This window comes from Mixophyes fleayi, chromosome 6 (assembly GCF_038048845.1).
Source record: "Mixophyes fleayi isolate aMixFle1 chromosome 6, aMixFle1.hap1, whole genome shotgun sequence".
NCBI lineage: Eukaryota > Metazoa > Chordata > Amphibia > Anura > Limnodynastidae > Mixophyes > Mixophyes fleayi.
In genome coordinates this window covers 214,942,507-214,959,278 of record NC_134407.1, presented here as the reverse complement: position 1 = coordinate 214,959,278, position 16,772 = coordinate 214,942,507, and the positions used below count along the sequence as shown (strand labels likewise).

The following is a 16,772-nucleotide window of genomic DNA, read 5'->3' as shown; positions in this document are numbered from 1 at the left end:
GGTTGGGGGCAAAAGCCTGATTGCAGAGAGTCGACAATGGAATTAGAGGAAAGAAAGTGATACAAGCATTTGTACACTTATTGACCTAGTATTTCGGTGGCAAAGGGGAGGAGAGAAATAGGATGGTAGTTGGAGAGACAGACTGGATCGAGAGATGGTTTCTTTAGAATTGGTGAGATGAGCAGATGTTTAAAGAAGGATTGAAATGTGCCAGTGGAGAGAGACAGGTTGAAGAGGTGAGATAGAGATAGGAATGCAGTGGAGGAGATGGAGCGGAGAAGTTGGGAGGGAATAGGGTTAAGGGGACAGTTTGTAGGGTGAGATGATGAGTTGAGTGCAGAGACTTCGAGCGTGAAGCACTGTGGTTCTACAAATATCCCTGAGGAAGCCCCCAGCGGGGTGAAACGCATAGGCTACTTTATTGACATCCACTTTCACTTTGGACATTATTTTTTTCATTTCCATCTACTGAAAGCAGAATCGCCGAATCTAACTCCAGGCGCATGTGCGGACATATACCATCGCCCAGCGGGTTCCTATACACACACTTCTGGCTGAGAGCGGTTTCCCCACAGCTCTCGCCTACTCTACCTAAGGAGACTGATTCTTCATAAGAAGGATAAGATCGCCGACACCAACCAGATGCAAGTGCGCAACTCACTGAACTACTCTAGCGAGTCCATAGGAGAAGTCCACGCTTGTGGTTAATCTCTACAATTTGGATATCAGTTCTACTCGTGAGCACTACCCACCCTTCCCAGATAAGAGTCATCACTATTGCTTTCGTTTGTTGTTTTTTTAGACTGGAATCCAGGGGTCAGCATGTTTATACTGGATGTCTAAGACTTATGGACTTCAGTCCTACACCTTAGCCCCCATTGTTTTTATACTTCTTATGAGTTTTATTTAAGAAAACATATATTCTGGTAATTTTTTGTTTTTCTTGCTGATATATGTATTATTATGCCTGTTTTGCCACCTCAATACAGATAAACTTTATTTATTATTATGTTTGTACCATTTAGTTACACATTTGTTTCATTCTGGATTGCGCTGGGGAATTACGTATACTTTGTTCTGCCTAACCGAGGAGTCTAAGACCAACTCCTATCCCCCTGTTCCCCTGGCTGCCCCATCTCACCCTCCCGTGGGAAGCGCTGACCCCCATTTGTTTTATATATCCACAAATACTTGATAGCTGTCATGAATCGGGGTCTTAGCCCTGTTTACACCACTCGGCGGTATCATATTACCGTACATCTTCCTCCTGGTAGTATGCAGCATGTTATCCTGGGACAAGCGTGGCTTCTGTCTGCAGCCCTGGAGGCTGCCATCTTGGGTGAGACATTTGCTAAGCTTCCTGCTGAGTCTGAACACCTGATTCCATTCCCCAATTGGCTTCCTCTGCAGACTATAAAAGAGTCCCCTGATACACTCAGCAAGTTGCCAGTGCAACACTTCCTAGTTCCAGATCTACAGTGGCTTTTGTTTTGTTGCTTCATACTATCTGCTGAATACAGAGATCTAGCCTTAATGTGTACACAGCTTCATCCGGATTACTGCTTCTATTCTCCCGCTGTGTACATGTCTCCACCATTACCTCTGAGTGAATTCAACCTCAACCTGCTGCTGTATTATGGACTTTTCTCAGTGAGTTTAACCATTCGTGTGATTTCATCTTCATCTATTGCTATTACATAAACTGCAAACCTTTAACCATTCGTGTGAATTCAACTTCATTCATAAAGCTATCTTTAGTGAAACGTACGTTGGGGCACATGGGTAATTGACATCATTCGTGACGTCATACCCGTAAGTGAGAGCCAGTGAGCGGCGATGCCGCTAACGCTTCCTGACTCACATATCTCAATGGTCAGAAAACTTTTATATTTCAATATATCGCCGCTTGTTCCCTTTCTGGGTTAGCATTAAGTATCTATTACTGGTTAGGCGCCTTATCATGTATCTATAACGTGTGACATGTCTCACATGTGCATAGTGCACTAATATATTTCAACAGCGCTACTATTATCCTCCAAGCTAGCAGTATTGGGGTATTAACAATTGATACCTTGTTACTGAGTACAGCAAGTGAATCCAATACCGCCAACGCTCTCCTACATATATATTTCAATGGTCAGAAATGATCAAATATTGTAATGTAGCACAGTATTTTTCCCTTTGGGTTAGCAGCAAGCACTTTTCATTAATTTGGTGCTTTAATTATGTATCTGCAACAAGTGATATTCTCAACATATGTTTAGTGCACTAATGTATCCCAATATCGCTACCATTATTTTCTAGGCAAGTGTTTATATACTAGCACTGATATTCTATTATCTATCAAGCAAAAATATATAAACACATTACATCTATGCATATGACTATACCCAGACATAGCTGATCAGATAATAGAAACCCTGCTAACAATTATATCTACTGAGGGATTCTTTACCCTGAACTCTAAATACCTCATATACTATATGTTATGCTGACTAGTAGTTGATCCATGTCACTGGGATTAGTCTGATCCAATATTATTTGCAGAACATCTCAGATCCTATTCGTCCCTACTTCTCATCCCATATAGTTAATGAGGGTGTTGATATTTGGATCATATTAACAATAATAAACCCCCGCTATTTTCCTGGCTCCACTGTCCGTGGTATCATTTTATACACTTTTTTCACTTATTTTTCACGTTTATCTTTTTCACTTTTTTACCATGAGGCTATCTCAATAGAGATATGTTTTTTAACTAATTTCTATTAATAAAGGCATTTGCCCTATAAAAAAAACAAAATATAAATAACTCTTGTATTGGATTATCTGATATATTTCCTATATATTGTTAGTAGAACAGGCATGAACCTGGAATGTGAGAGATACTCTCAACTATCAGGACCGGATTAGGAGTGCTCTAGAAATCCATTTATTTTCTTTCTCTCTCTGTGTCTTATTCATGTTTATTAATGGAAAGAGCGCCCCCTCACTATGATAATGATTTTGATGATATCTAGATGAGGTATATCCCAACCCTGTGCGGATTACTCCCCTCTTTTTTCTACACTCAGCAAGTTGCCAGTGCAACACTTCCTAGTTCCAGATCTACAGTGGCTTTTGTTTTGTGGCTTCAAACTACCTGCTGAATACAGAGATCTAGCCTTAATGTGTACACAGCTTTATCCGGATTACTGCTTCTATTCTCCCGCTGTGTACATGTCTCCACCATTACCTCAGTGAATTCAACCTCAACCTGCTGCTGTATTATGGACTTTTCTCAGTGAGTTTAACCATTCGTGTGAATTCATCTTCATCTATTGCTATTACATAAACTGCAAACCTTTAACCATTCGTGTGAATTCAACTTCCTCTGTTGTTGTTATTATCTGAATTGCAAACCATTAACCATTTGTGAAAATTCAGCTTCATTCTAATTTCTAATGCTGAAATAAATACCTTGGTAGTTATTACTTGTGTGGATTCACCTTCTTTGCACCTTCAAGCAAGCTCTATGAGCAAGACATTTATCCAGCTCACCCCGTTTCCACTACACTCCTGCCACAGCTAGTCCATGAGGTCCCGACACGGATACCAGAAACCCTATTGCCGTGACAATAGCTTTATTTTTACACTGAAATTTAAAGTAGTTCTAGGACATGCCCTATCCCAAATATAAATATGTCCCCACATATTAAATTCACCTCCCCCTTCAATGCAAAATGGTTTTGCCAAAGTGCAAATTTACTCCATTTATATGGTTTGCTTTCCTTAATGACTCAGGCCATTCTTCTTCAGTTACTGGAAAGAATGAATTAAGGGTGGACTGGGGAGTGTAGGTAAAGGTGAGTGGAATTTGGCATGAGGAAATATCTTGTCGAATGGTGATGATTTTGTCTTTGAAATAGGTGGCAAAATCATGGGCTTTGAGGTAGGAAGGGGGAGGAGGTTCAGGTGGGCAGCGAAGTGAGTTGAAGGTGGCAAAGAGGCGATGTGGGTTATAAGACTAGGTGGATATTAGAGATTTGAAGAATGTTTATTTGGCTGTTTACAGGGCAGTGCTGTAAGATAAAAGGATGAATTTATAGTGGAGGAAATCAGGATAGGAAACAGATTTTCTCCAGTTGTGCTCTGCAGTGCGGGAGCACTTTTGCAGGTAGTGGGACTGCTTGTTGTGTCATGGTTGGGGTTTGGATCGTTGGAAACTATATGTAGTAGCTGGAGCTGCATTGTCTAGGGCTGAAGTGTGTGTTTTGTTATAGAAAGAGGAAGCCCGATTAGTACAGGACAATGGCTGTTTTAGTGAAGATGAGAAGTGGATTGGGTTAGGAGTACTTACGTTTCGTTGTGTACCTGTGGATTTGGGTGCAGGGGGAAGGGCATGAGGTAAGGTGAGGCTGAAGGTAAGGAGGTTGTGGTCACAGAGTGGGAAGGCTAAATTGGAGAAACTAGAGATGGAGCAGTAGCAGGAGATGACAAGGTCAATGGAGTGCCCATCACAGTGGGTGGGAGATGAAGTCCATTGGGAGACACAAAAGGAGAAAGTGAAAGAAGTTTAGTGGCAGAAAAGACAGTGGAATTATCAATGGGAATGTTGAAATCGCCAAGTATGAGAGTAGGCAGGTCAAAGGATAGAAAAAAAGTAAATCAGGAAGCAAAGTTGTAAAAGAATTGGGAAACTGGGCCCTAGGGGGCGATAAATAACAGCAACATGAAGGTGGAGAGGATAAAATAGATGGATAGTGTGGACTTCAAAGGAAGAGAATGAGAGGGAGGGTTCAGAGGGAATGACTTGGAAGGTGCAGGTTGGAGAAAGTAGAATACCTTCTCCACCACCTTGTTTGTTTCCAGGTCTAAAAATTAATGTTTTACCCAGACTCCTGTATTTTTGACAGACACTCCCAATCCATGTACCTAACACATCCTCAAACACTTGCAACAAATCCTCTCCAAATTTATTTGGGCAGGCCGCAAACCAAGATTGCAGATGCGTATTCTCTTCAAACACCAGACTTCAGGTGGCCTGGGACTACCGAACTTAATAAAATAATATCAAGCTATGCACCTGCACATTGCATCCTTTGGCACTCACCAAACCACCTATGTTTATACCCACATAGTCAGACCTATTACAAGTATATTCCCCATATTCCTTGCTTTGGATATCCCCACAACATAGAACTAAACGCCTAGCTCAACTCTCCACAGCGAGATTCTCTACATTAATGTGGGATCGAATGACTCGGACCTATGCTTTGTGCTCCACTTATCCTTTATTAGTGCCTTTATGGAATAAGGCACACTTTGCCCCATGTATGCATCACAAAATATTCCACCACTAGACCCAACATATTATACTCTTCGTCTGGGATATAGCCTCTATGCGTTTTTTCCCCTCTTTCTCGGAACTCAACACAAGATTGGACCTACCGCATAAGATTTTTTTACCAATATCTTCAGATAAGGCATTCCCTGCAAATTCCGTTTCCTTCAGATCAATGATCCACACTGGAGTCTATGTGTTGCGGCTCTCTCTCCACAAAAGGTCTCATATCTACATTATTTCCACTGATTATTAATCACAATCTATACCATATTTCAAAACTCTACAAAAACGTTTGGGGGTCCTGCCCAAAAATAAGACCCTATTGGCAATAAATTTACACTCTCATTACCTCAATGACACAGATCAACATGCCTGACTCTGTTATTCTCGCTTCACTCCAGGCCAAATACACCACGGCCAGTGTAAAAATTGATTAGGCATAACTTAAATGCTGCAAAGTGCTTAATAGCAGCAGATTGGAAGAATGTTTCTCCCCCTTCACTCTCAGCAACTATAAATAGTATCTGGTCATTCTACCACCTGGAAAGCATTACTGTCACCCTAAATAACACACCAATTAACTTCCAAAATACTTGGACTCCCCAGACAAGTTATTATGAAGCTGAGCCTCCATTAACCACCGATTGACATCCCTCAAGTATCCTGGACCTAACCTTTGGGCTACCTCGCTAACTATAAACCCATCCACTAATAAGCTACCACCCACCCATGTTATTATTTTTAGATATCTCACAAACTCCCCCGACTCGTTAGACTATCTCACTAATAGTTGTAAACCCTTGACTGCTTGCCACCTCATCCCTAATTTTCCCACTTCTTGTTAATCTTCTCTCAAAACAAGTTATAATGCTGATAGCTACTCAAACAGCTAACAATAATCTGTCTCCTCTTTCAATTAATTTTTACTTTTATTACTATGTAATATTGCTAACTGAATGCAATAGAATTGCTGTGTTTTCTTGTTAATTTGTGAAAGACAATAAACATTTACTTTTCAACTAAAAACAAAATGTAATCTATACTTCCTTAAGCAGGGGAGCTTATATACAGTGTAAGTTGCATTTATGCTTGATTTTTTTTTCAATACTTTTTTATTAGAAACATCTTACGCTGAAAAAGCATTACAAGATCTTGACAGGTACATCAGTAACACGGTATACATTTTAGACAGACATAGCAGTGTGTAAAACACTTTCTCACAGTGCTTTTGCAATTGGAAGTTAACTGTGTATCTATCTAATTCTATAAAGATGTTGTTTTAAACACTTTAAACTATAAGGTTGGGGGGTAAAATGGCGGAAAGAAGAAGAGGGAGAGAAAGTGAACGTGGGGAGGGATGGTGAATTGAAGGTTCACGCATCAGATAGGAAAGGATTGAACTTGTCTAGTGGTTCTATTCCACACCAGATTTCTACTGGAATTGAAATAAAGGTTGGTTATGATATGAAGTCCACAGGGACCAGACTTTATAGAAAGACACGGAGGAGCCCCTCAGTATACTGGTGATGTGTTCCATCTGGTAGGTGTGCCAGACTCGATTACAGGCCATTGGAAGTGTTGGTGGGCTGGGGCTTTTCCAGAAGGCAGGCTGTATTGGGTGATCATCATCACCCAGTACAGCCCCCTTGAAAGACACCAAGTGCATTTCCCTATTCTGACTCATTATAAAAGCAGCAATACTGCACATCTCACAAGTCACAGTATTCTTGCCCAACATCTCACTCTTTGTTTGCAATACATCACTTGACAAGGATTCACCCAACATTTCCCCAACAGAATCTTCTAACACTATACTTTCACATATCTGTTTGGATTCTATGTCTTCCTTATCTGTAGTGCATATGTATTAATTTGCTAGAAAAATCTCTCCTCTCAGACAACATGTTAGCTCTTAAAATTTCTTTATGGGTAAAACAAACCCCCCTCATTTCTCAACTGCATCCCTCTGGGCAGACTCCCACTGAATCACAATATAAACAGTTCAAATCTGTATGTATAATGTTCACTGCACCCTTTCTTAACCTCTTTGCAGCGATTGACCGCATTTATTAATTTTTTTACAGATTTTAAAACTTTTTGGCATTTTTCCAAAGTTTGAAATTACTCAATGCAGGTATTACTTTTTCAGATTTACAACTTTTTCTCCCTTTACAAAACATGATTCTAGTACGACAAACAAACAAATCTCAGGTGAGCCAGAGACACAAGGTCTTCAAGACCATTCACAAATCTCTTACAGATTAACCTTTTGAAACTTTGCCAAGCAGCGCCATTAAATGTTCCACGTTGAATAAGGTTCTTTCGGTTTCAAAGAGTTAATGACTCATGAATGCAAGATTTATTGTGACATTTACCTTTATTTTTACGATAAACATAACATAAAAGAAAAAGTAAATCAAATACATAGCTTCCAATATGTTCCAGTAACAGTCAATTTCCACACGAAAGCTGAATAAAGGGTCATGGAATCAACTTACATATAAGGGTATGAATATATTTTCAGACTTGCTATTGTTACATTACGGATAAGAAATAATATATACTCCGCTGCTTATATTAAGTGGAAACTTCATTGCAATTGTGTTTTACCCGTATTGCCTGTTTCCCTCATTGTCTGCATTGTAATACTCAATAAAATATCTTTAAAAAAAAAAAAAGAAATAATATATTCTCACTCATGTGCAGGAACATCTGAGACAACGCCTAACATTATATGTTAAGATGTCTCGGCCCAGCCTTTGATCAGATAAGCATTTTACAATACACACAGAAAAGTATGAATACAACAAAATGGAGCTCAGTGGCCATTTTCATAGACCTGTTACTCTGTCAAACACAAGATACGACAGTTTCAATTTGCACATACATTGACTACACAATGAAAGGGGGTTATTTGGTAAAGAGGTCCCTCTGCTGAGACAGACATAAAACTCCAACTGGAGTTTGCGAGAACACATCTGAACAAGCCAAAATCCTTCGAGAAGAAGGTCATACACACACTAATTATAGCAGAAAGCAACCACCCTACCAGTACTATCTTTTAAGTGTGTGAGAAAACCGGTGGGAAAACCACACAAAGATTGGGAGAACATAGAAACTGATAGTTAGGGACTTGGTCAAAACCAAACCCATGACTCTGGCGCTGTGAGATAGTGCTTGGGTCATATAGTACCCCATATGATGACAATGTGGTCTTTCTATCATTGCGGAGAGTTAGACCGACATCTAATAGAATAACTAAACTGCACTTAATTCCCCAGATGAGCAAACTGTTGCATAATTATATTGAAGACACACATTCTAGTTCTATGTTTACCTAGTAATTCATTTGTGATATATTAATAAATTGCGTGACTTTGAAGATTCAAATTACTCTATTAAGCGGGGATACCAATATACAATTCTGAGTATAGTCTAAAATTTTATTTTTCAAAAATTTTCACTTCTAAAATAATGGAAATCAAATACCACTGCAATTCTGCATCATATATTTTTATCATATCACGGAATTTTATTTTCCTCTATGAAGACTCTCATGTTTAAGAAGATCTGATTCATGTGTAAAATATTTCCCACATTCAGAACATGGAAATGGCTGCTCACATATGTGAACTCTTCGATGTTGAATAAGACGCGATTTGCGTGTAAAACATTTTTCACATTCAGAACATGAAAATGGCTTCTCACCTGTGTGAAGTATCTGATGTTGAATAAGATGTGTTTGACATTTAAAACATTTTCCACATTCAGAACATGGAAATGGCTTCTCACCTGTATGAGTTTGCTGGTGTTCGGCAAGATATGATTTCCTTCCAAAATATTTCCCACATTCAGAACATGGAAATGGCTTCTCACCTGTATGAGTTCGCTGGTGTTCGGCAAGATATGATTTCCTTCCGAAACATTTCCCACATTCAGAACATGGAAATGGCTTCTCACCTGTGTGAGTTCGCCAATGTATAAGAAGAGCTGATTTCTTTAGAAAACATTTCCCACATTCAGAACATGGAACTGGCTTCTCACCTGTGTGAGTTCGCCAATGTTTAAGAAGAGCTGATTTCTTTAGAAAACATTTCCCACATTCAGAACATGGAAATGGCTTCTCAGCTGTATGAGTTCGCTGGTGTTTGGCAAGATATGATTTCCTTCCAAAATATTTCCCACATTCAGAACATGGAAATGGCTTCTCACCTGTATGAGTTCGCTGGTGTTCAGCAAGATATGATTTCCTTCCGAAACATTTCCCACATTCAGAACATGGAAATAGCAATAGCTTCTCACCTGTGTGAGTTCGCCAATGTTTAAGAAGAGCTGATTTCTTTAGAAAACATTTCCCACATTCAGAACATGGAAATGGCTTCTCACCTGTGTGAATTCGCTGGTGTTCAGAAAGATAGAATTTCTTTCTAAAACATTTTCCACATTCAGAACACGGAAATGGCTTTGCACCTGTGTGAATTCGCTGGTGTTCAGCAAGATATGATTTCGTTCTAAAACATTTTCCACATTCAGAACATGGAAATGGCTTCTCACCTGTGTGAGTTCGCTGGTGTTTAATAAGACATGATTTCTTTCTAAAACATTTCCCACATTCAGAACATGGAAATGGCTTTGCACCTGTGTGAGTTTGCTGGTGTTCAGCAAGACATGTTTTATTTCTAAAACATTTCCCACATTCAGAACATGGAAATGGCTTCTCACCTGTGTGAGTTCGCTGGTGTTCAGCAAGTAAAGATTTCCTTCTAAAACATTTCCCACATTCAGAACATGGAAATGGCTTCTCACCTGTGTGAGTTCGCTGGTGTTCAGCAAGTAATGATTTCCTTCCAAAACTTTTCCCACATTCAGAACATGAAAATGGCTTCGCACCTGTGTGAACTCTGTGATGTCTAGCAAGATTTGACGGCTGTCTGAAACATTTCCCACATTCAGAACATGAAAAAGGCTTCTCATCTGTGTGAACTCTCCGATGTGTAGCAAGATCTGATTTCTCTTTAAAACTTTTTTCACATTCGGAACATGAAAAAGGTTTCACACCTGTGTGATGTCGTTGATGTCTAATAAGACTTGATTTCAATGTAAAACATTTATCACACTCAGAACATGCAAATGGTTTCTCACCTAAGTGAACTCGCTGATGATCAGCAAGATTTGATTTCTGTCTAAAAAATTTCCCACATTCAGAACATGAAAATTGTTTATCATCTGTATAAGCTGTACTGTGTGTAACAATATCCGAGTTGTAAAGTGAACATTCCTCATTAATTGAAGGCTCAGATGATATATTTGCACAGTGAAGTAATCGATGTATATTTAGGGCAATGGGGTTTTCTCCTGAAGAATTTTGTGTGATGTTGTCATGTTCCATTTCACAATCTGGAGATAAAATGAGATGTCTCTCCGAGTTATTCCAGCTGTACAGTTCATCTGCTGGGAAAAAAATAAATATATGGAAATACACATTTCTGCAGAACAGATTTTTTGATTTTTTTTACTACAAGTGTATTTCAATACCACAACATTTCCATACAAACAGTGAATTCAACATTTTCAAGTTTCAATTTGTGAATGAAGAATAATAAATTCTATTAAAAAGCTTCCATTACATGCTATGATGTCACACTGCTATTCAAGACTGCTCATTGGTTAGAACTTTATGACGAGAAGTCGACATCATTATTTAAGACAACTGAGCAAGAAGAGGACCCAGGAGCGCCAAGAAAGGTGAAAACATTTCTCTGAAATCTCTCCAGTGGACCCTGATGAAATAGGAGCCCTGATCTTACGTCTACTAGAGACTGGTGTTCTGTAAGGGTGCAACCTCTGGGCTTGGTACTGGGATTCCTGGGGGTAAATGTATGAAGTATCGGTTTCTGCAAATCACCAGAAGTCGGCCATTGCCACTTTAAATTTTCGTTGCAAAGTCACCGATTTCCAGTGACTTGCAGAAACCGATGCGTCATAGATTTACCCCGTGGACTAGATTCAGACACCTTACCTATAATCTAACCTGTAATCATAGTTACAATCTAAAACATTCACTTTTAACAATGTTCACTCACACTCTACACTTATATGCAGGTCACATTTGCTGGTCTGACCTCACACTGTCTTATCACTCTCAGGATCTCCATCTCAATCTTTGCAACTGTACCTCTCTCTCTAACAAGGGACATCTCCATTAGAGGTCAGACACAACCAAGCATCCAAGAGCACTAATTTAAACAGGTATATGAACAGACCGGACATGAACAAACCCTGGTACGAACGAGCATAACCCACCAGAACACATCACCTTTTTAAACACTAAGCTCCTGTCAGAGCTCTCGGTCCACACTCAATAATTACATCACAGGAGCGTTACTCTCTCTCTCTTTAGCATCACACCTCAGAGGGTCATTATGCTTATGCACTACCGAAGCACACACTTAGTCCCACTCACAGCATATAAATAACTATACAGAATAACATTTTAACTTAGATAAACATATAAGAAACTTTCTTGATAATCTCCTGCCCTTGCAAAACAAACAGAATGGCAGAGAACAACAATCTTCTTTCCAATTATACTTTTACAACATTCCTCTGGACCAAAAATCAAAGCATGCACCATTTTCACATGCTATACTTTTATAGATATTTTCTGCTCATGAATGATCCATTGCAAACATTGACAAAGTGTCACGAAACAAAGTCCCAGACACTTCCCACAAGGACTAAGCCATGAGACCCCACCCTATTAATCATGGTCAGAGTTTCTCAAATATCAGGGTGCCCCTATGTTGTCCCCAGAAGGATAGGGAGATGCAAGTACCAAGCATGTTCAATAATGGTTCTGTATGCCCAGGATCTCAGTGGCAGGGGTAGGTTGGGAACTTAAAGTGGTCCTGGAAAAAATTATACAATTAGCCTCATGTCGGTGAGACTAAAACTACTGTAGACGGAGTCCACACATACGGATAGGGTTAGTACACAGCAAGCCCTAGCCACAACGGTGATAGACGAGGACAATGCAACACGCAATGGTAGGAAATTTCACAGCAAGCAGAGCCTGTCACGGTAGGTCAAGATAATGCACAAGTAGGTAAAGCAATCACAAGCAGGCCGAGTTAGCACACCGGTGGGTGGTATACATGTATTAGATATGTGAGTAGTGTAACTTAACCCAGCCTCAGGGAGTTCCCAGGGTTTGCATTAATTTGAGTAGTTAGGTCTCAGAAATCCTTGCTCTTACATGAAGTCTGGCCAACATCAGATAGATCAACTGGGATCTCATCCACTGTCAATCTCCCACTGGTTCTTAAGTCTCCCTAGCAGTATAAAATTGAATACAAATCTCATTGCCTCCACTTACATGTACGTGAGATGGTGGGGTATGCCCTTACCACAAAGAATAGGGACCACCCTCCTAATGTCCTCTGTACCTCTTCTTGCGGGCAGAGATGGCTTTTATATCTAAAAAACACATACTAATATAGCTGTAAATCACATCAACAATTCAAAAGATATTATTTTTTGTTCAAATTAAACAAATATACTCATGTAGGCACCATACAAAATGTAATGAGTCTTGTTTTACATTTTGCTTAGTGCATACATGGGTGTATTTTCGTTTCAGTCGAAAAAAAAATAATATCTTTTTAATTGTAGATATTATACAGTTTTGCATGATAATTTGGTCAGTATTAGTGTCCGCCCCACAGCACAGCCGGCATGCCAGCGTCCCGACTTACTGAAGCAAAGCAAACTGTGGATGAACCACACTGGTGACTGCAGCATGGGAACCACAAAATGGCCGCCACAACATGACATCCCTTTGCTAAGCAGAACCATAGTATGGCTGTCCAAAGATGGTCACCACAGAACGGGAATTCTTTTGTCCACAGAATACAGACTGCTCTGCCCATAGAGGGAGGAAACTCCTCAAGTTACAGGAGGCTTCTGAAACAGTGTTGTCGGAAGTTACTCCAAACCTGGCTACAGAGTTTGCTGCCATCAGGCTGCACAGGAGAAGAGGAATCTGTCTGTTTGGGACTCCGACCGGCAACATGTTTACAGTATCGAAGGGCGCAGCCCACACTGTCACAGATCCGGAGGAAGTGGCAGATATGATAAGACAATCCACATTTTACGATACCAAGTTAGCTCAAGCAACCTGGTGTTATTCTCAGTCATTTCTATGGTTATAGATGCTGCAATTTTATTACTGAATTGAAAGAGAGCAAAAGATACCAGTTACAGCATGTGACAGGCCTTGTTAATATGTCGCCTTTGGTGTCGTCCTTGCCAGCGACAGCTTTTCTAGTGGTTGTGTTTACTCCCTTGTAACCTCTCTTCATGTAAAGTCTCAGCACATCAGCTTGTTGTATAAGTTCTTGAAGGCTTCCACGTTATCTCCAGTGGACTGCTGTGTGCCCATCTATCTACATCAAATTTTGAAACAGGGTTGATGGTTCGCACCTCTGCTCTTTACTGCTTAGCTCTGCGCACACTAGGACTTACTCTCCTTTACCCTTGCAACAAGGGGCTGTTCTGCCCTGAACGTCTGATATGCACCTACTGACCAGATATATTTTGGCAGGCATCTCACTGATTCTTCTACCTGCTTAGACATCACCTTGGTCTGCAAGGTGGGAAGGATTCTCTATCTTGGCCAGGTTTGTCGCGGAGATTGGTTTAAATGAGGTATCCAGCAGTCTCAGGAGAATGCTACACACAGTAAATCTCGAGGTGAATCTCCCACATTTAGCTTTTAGAAGTCCTTGATAGATTATTGGTAGGTGATGTCCCATTTGTTGCAGCACTTCTCACAAAGGTTTTGTTAGATTTCTGGTGGGGCATCTCTCCTTTCCAACAGCTTGAGCCAATGACCTCGGCCTTAAGGGTGCTTATTCTGCCATCTTGTAGAGCACCATGTTGCATGACATTTTAGAAACAGTTTGTTTGTGTAATAATAGCACTTTACACTAAGCTCCTACCTTATAGCAACTTTGAGTCTACCTGTGTCTAGCTGTCCAACATCAGGATCTTGTGGATTAAAGTAAGCAAACAGGTGTCCTACACATACAGAGTAGGTAACGGTAGAACGGGTGTAATGAGATGCAGCAGCTGTAGTGCTGCAGAGTTACAACTGATGAACTGTATGAACACCAGATCATTTTGATTAGATATATATAATGTATTGTGTTACAGTCACTTAACTTAACTACAGACTCATCTTTCCTTTCTACACAACTTGACATCTCAGCATCACGTCTTCTGATCACGTACATGGCAGTAATTATATTATCAATCTATAGAAACTCACCTCAATGAAAAGCTGACATTGATATGCAGACTCTCTTAACTTGTTCTCAACTGCAGTTGGTGTACAGGTAATAGCAGTCTGAAAGTTTATCTGGTTCCTCTCACAGTCTAGACATGTGACTCCCATGCACATCAGGCCAGCAGTATCCTGCTCTGACCTTACACTCCGTCTTCTCCTTCTTGTGATCTCTGTAATTGCCCTGGTTCCTAGGTCTCTAGCTAGGGACATCTCCCTTGGGAGTTTAGCAACACTCAAGCATCAGGGAGCACAAAGTGGAACAGGCAGATGAACAGACCAGATTCAAACGAACCAACATCAACCCACTGGAACACACAAATCAGGTCCCGCCATCGCCCTCACCGTGGCCCTCAAGGAGGTACACTCAGTACATAAGTAAAAGCGGGCAACTTATTAGATATGTAGGCAGGCACAATATTAGTTCAGGGGAATCAGAATATAATCAGTACATGATATCACATACAAAGGTGATATTACCACCAGTGCTTAGGTTGATAATGTTGTGGTAGTTCTCAGAAAGGATCATGGGTAATATCACATGAGATCATGCTAAGGAAGGATCATAAGTAATGTCATTTCTGGTAGTTACAGGGAGGAACATGGCAGCTGGTAGCACAATGATACGATGTGAGGAGAGCAGGAGTCTAATAGGGGCTGATGGATCCTGACTCCCCCACTGGGCAGATACTTTTTCCTCATCAGTTTGTACAGACAGAGGAGGGTGTAGAACAAGAGATTGTTGTAGTGACTGAACAAGGAGAATATGTGACTTCTGTATTTAGTGTGTATTACTCACCTGTGCTGATATCTGTAGGTATTTCCTCCTCCTTACACTGCTGATCACCCCTCACATACGTCTCTTCTTCTCCCTTTATATCTTCTACTTTAATATCAATCAGATGTTCACCCTGAGTAAATTACAAGCTAATGAAATAAAACTATAATAATGCCTGATTTAATTAAATGACCCCTCTGTGATCCGGGGAATTTTATACTTTTGAAACCAGACCATATTTCAGGTTTTCTATGTATTGTTTTTAGCAATACAATTACTCTAACCCAAGTAAGTTTCAACAATAATCAATCAACTAGTTCTCCTAAGAACAGGGCTAACAAGTATATGTAAGTTATGTGAGGTAAAAGTTTTAGGGTCTCTCCCATTATAACTTCAACTTTAATATTAATCAGGGCCTCACTATAAATGACCCACAAAACAATAACAAAATAATTAATGAACTGAGATTAAACAGAAGAATATTACATTATAAGATCACTACAACTTGTCTAGAGATCATATATAGTAGAGTCACATTTGTATTATGGGATTTGTTGAGACCCTCAATTCCATCTACCTGAGGGATATTGTGAGTTTCCTCTATATGATCCTGTGAATAAAGAGGACGAGGACATCTGTCTGAGGTATTTCTGTCACTAGATCCATCTGTAGGAAACACACAATAGCTGAATTATTCATATGTAATTATCTCAAAACTCCATTCTCCTTTACAATAATCAAAGAGATCCCTCTTACCCGGTGAGGTGAGGGGCAGATGATTCTCCATGATCACGTCCTTGTAGTGACCCTTATGTCCCTCTAAATACTCCCACTCCTCCATGGAAAAATAGACAGTGACATCCTGACACCTTATAGGAACCTGACACACGCAATGATACAGTCATCACCCAGACACATCCCCTGGTGTTACTGTATAATGTCCCATTCCCAGCAGTCACCTCTCCAGTCAGCAGCTGAATGATCTTGTTGACGAGTTCTAGAATCCTCTGGTCATTGTTTCTCTCATGTATCAGTGAGTGAGGTGGAGGCTCCGTGATGGGGCTCTGGGTCCTGCTCAGTCCTGCTGTCACATGAGGACGGCTGGTAGGTGACACACCAGACTTCTTCTAACCCTGTGTATTAAAGAGGAAACAATCAGCACAAAGAGTAGATGCAATTCACTTTTTCACAGATCCATCACTTAAGGCTATAATGCTAAAATAAACATATATTCTCACTAATTAATGGTCTCAGAAAGCCAGACTGAGAAATGCTTAAAGCAGCACTCCCAAGTAGGGGGCTGCTGTACAAAGCCATTATTCTCG

General features: G+C 40.2%; 1 protein-coding gene across 1 annotated transcript; it reads right to left on the bottom strand.

Annotated features, from left to right (window-relative positions):
* Positions 1 to 8,833: 8,833 nt before the first annotated feature.
* On the bottom strand, positions 8,834 to 16,572 carry LOC142159844 (uncharacterized). The gene is given in 6 exon segments (XM_075214645.1): positions 8,834 to 9,178; positions 9,180 to 10,777; positions 15,469 to 15,580; positions 16,025 to 16,113; positions 16,204 to 16,327; positions 16,407 to 16,572. Coding segments are annotated over 5 exon segments (2,214 nt in total). The 5' UTR covers positions 16,289 to 16,327; positions 16,407 to 16,572; the 3' UTR covers positions 8,834 to 8,848.
* Between the last annotated feature and the right edge of the window lie 200 nt (positions 16,573 to 16,772).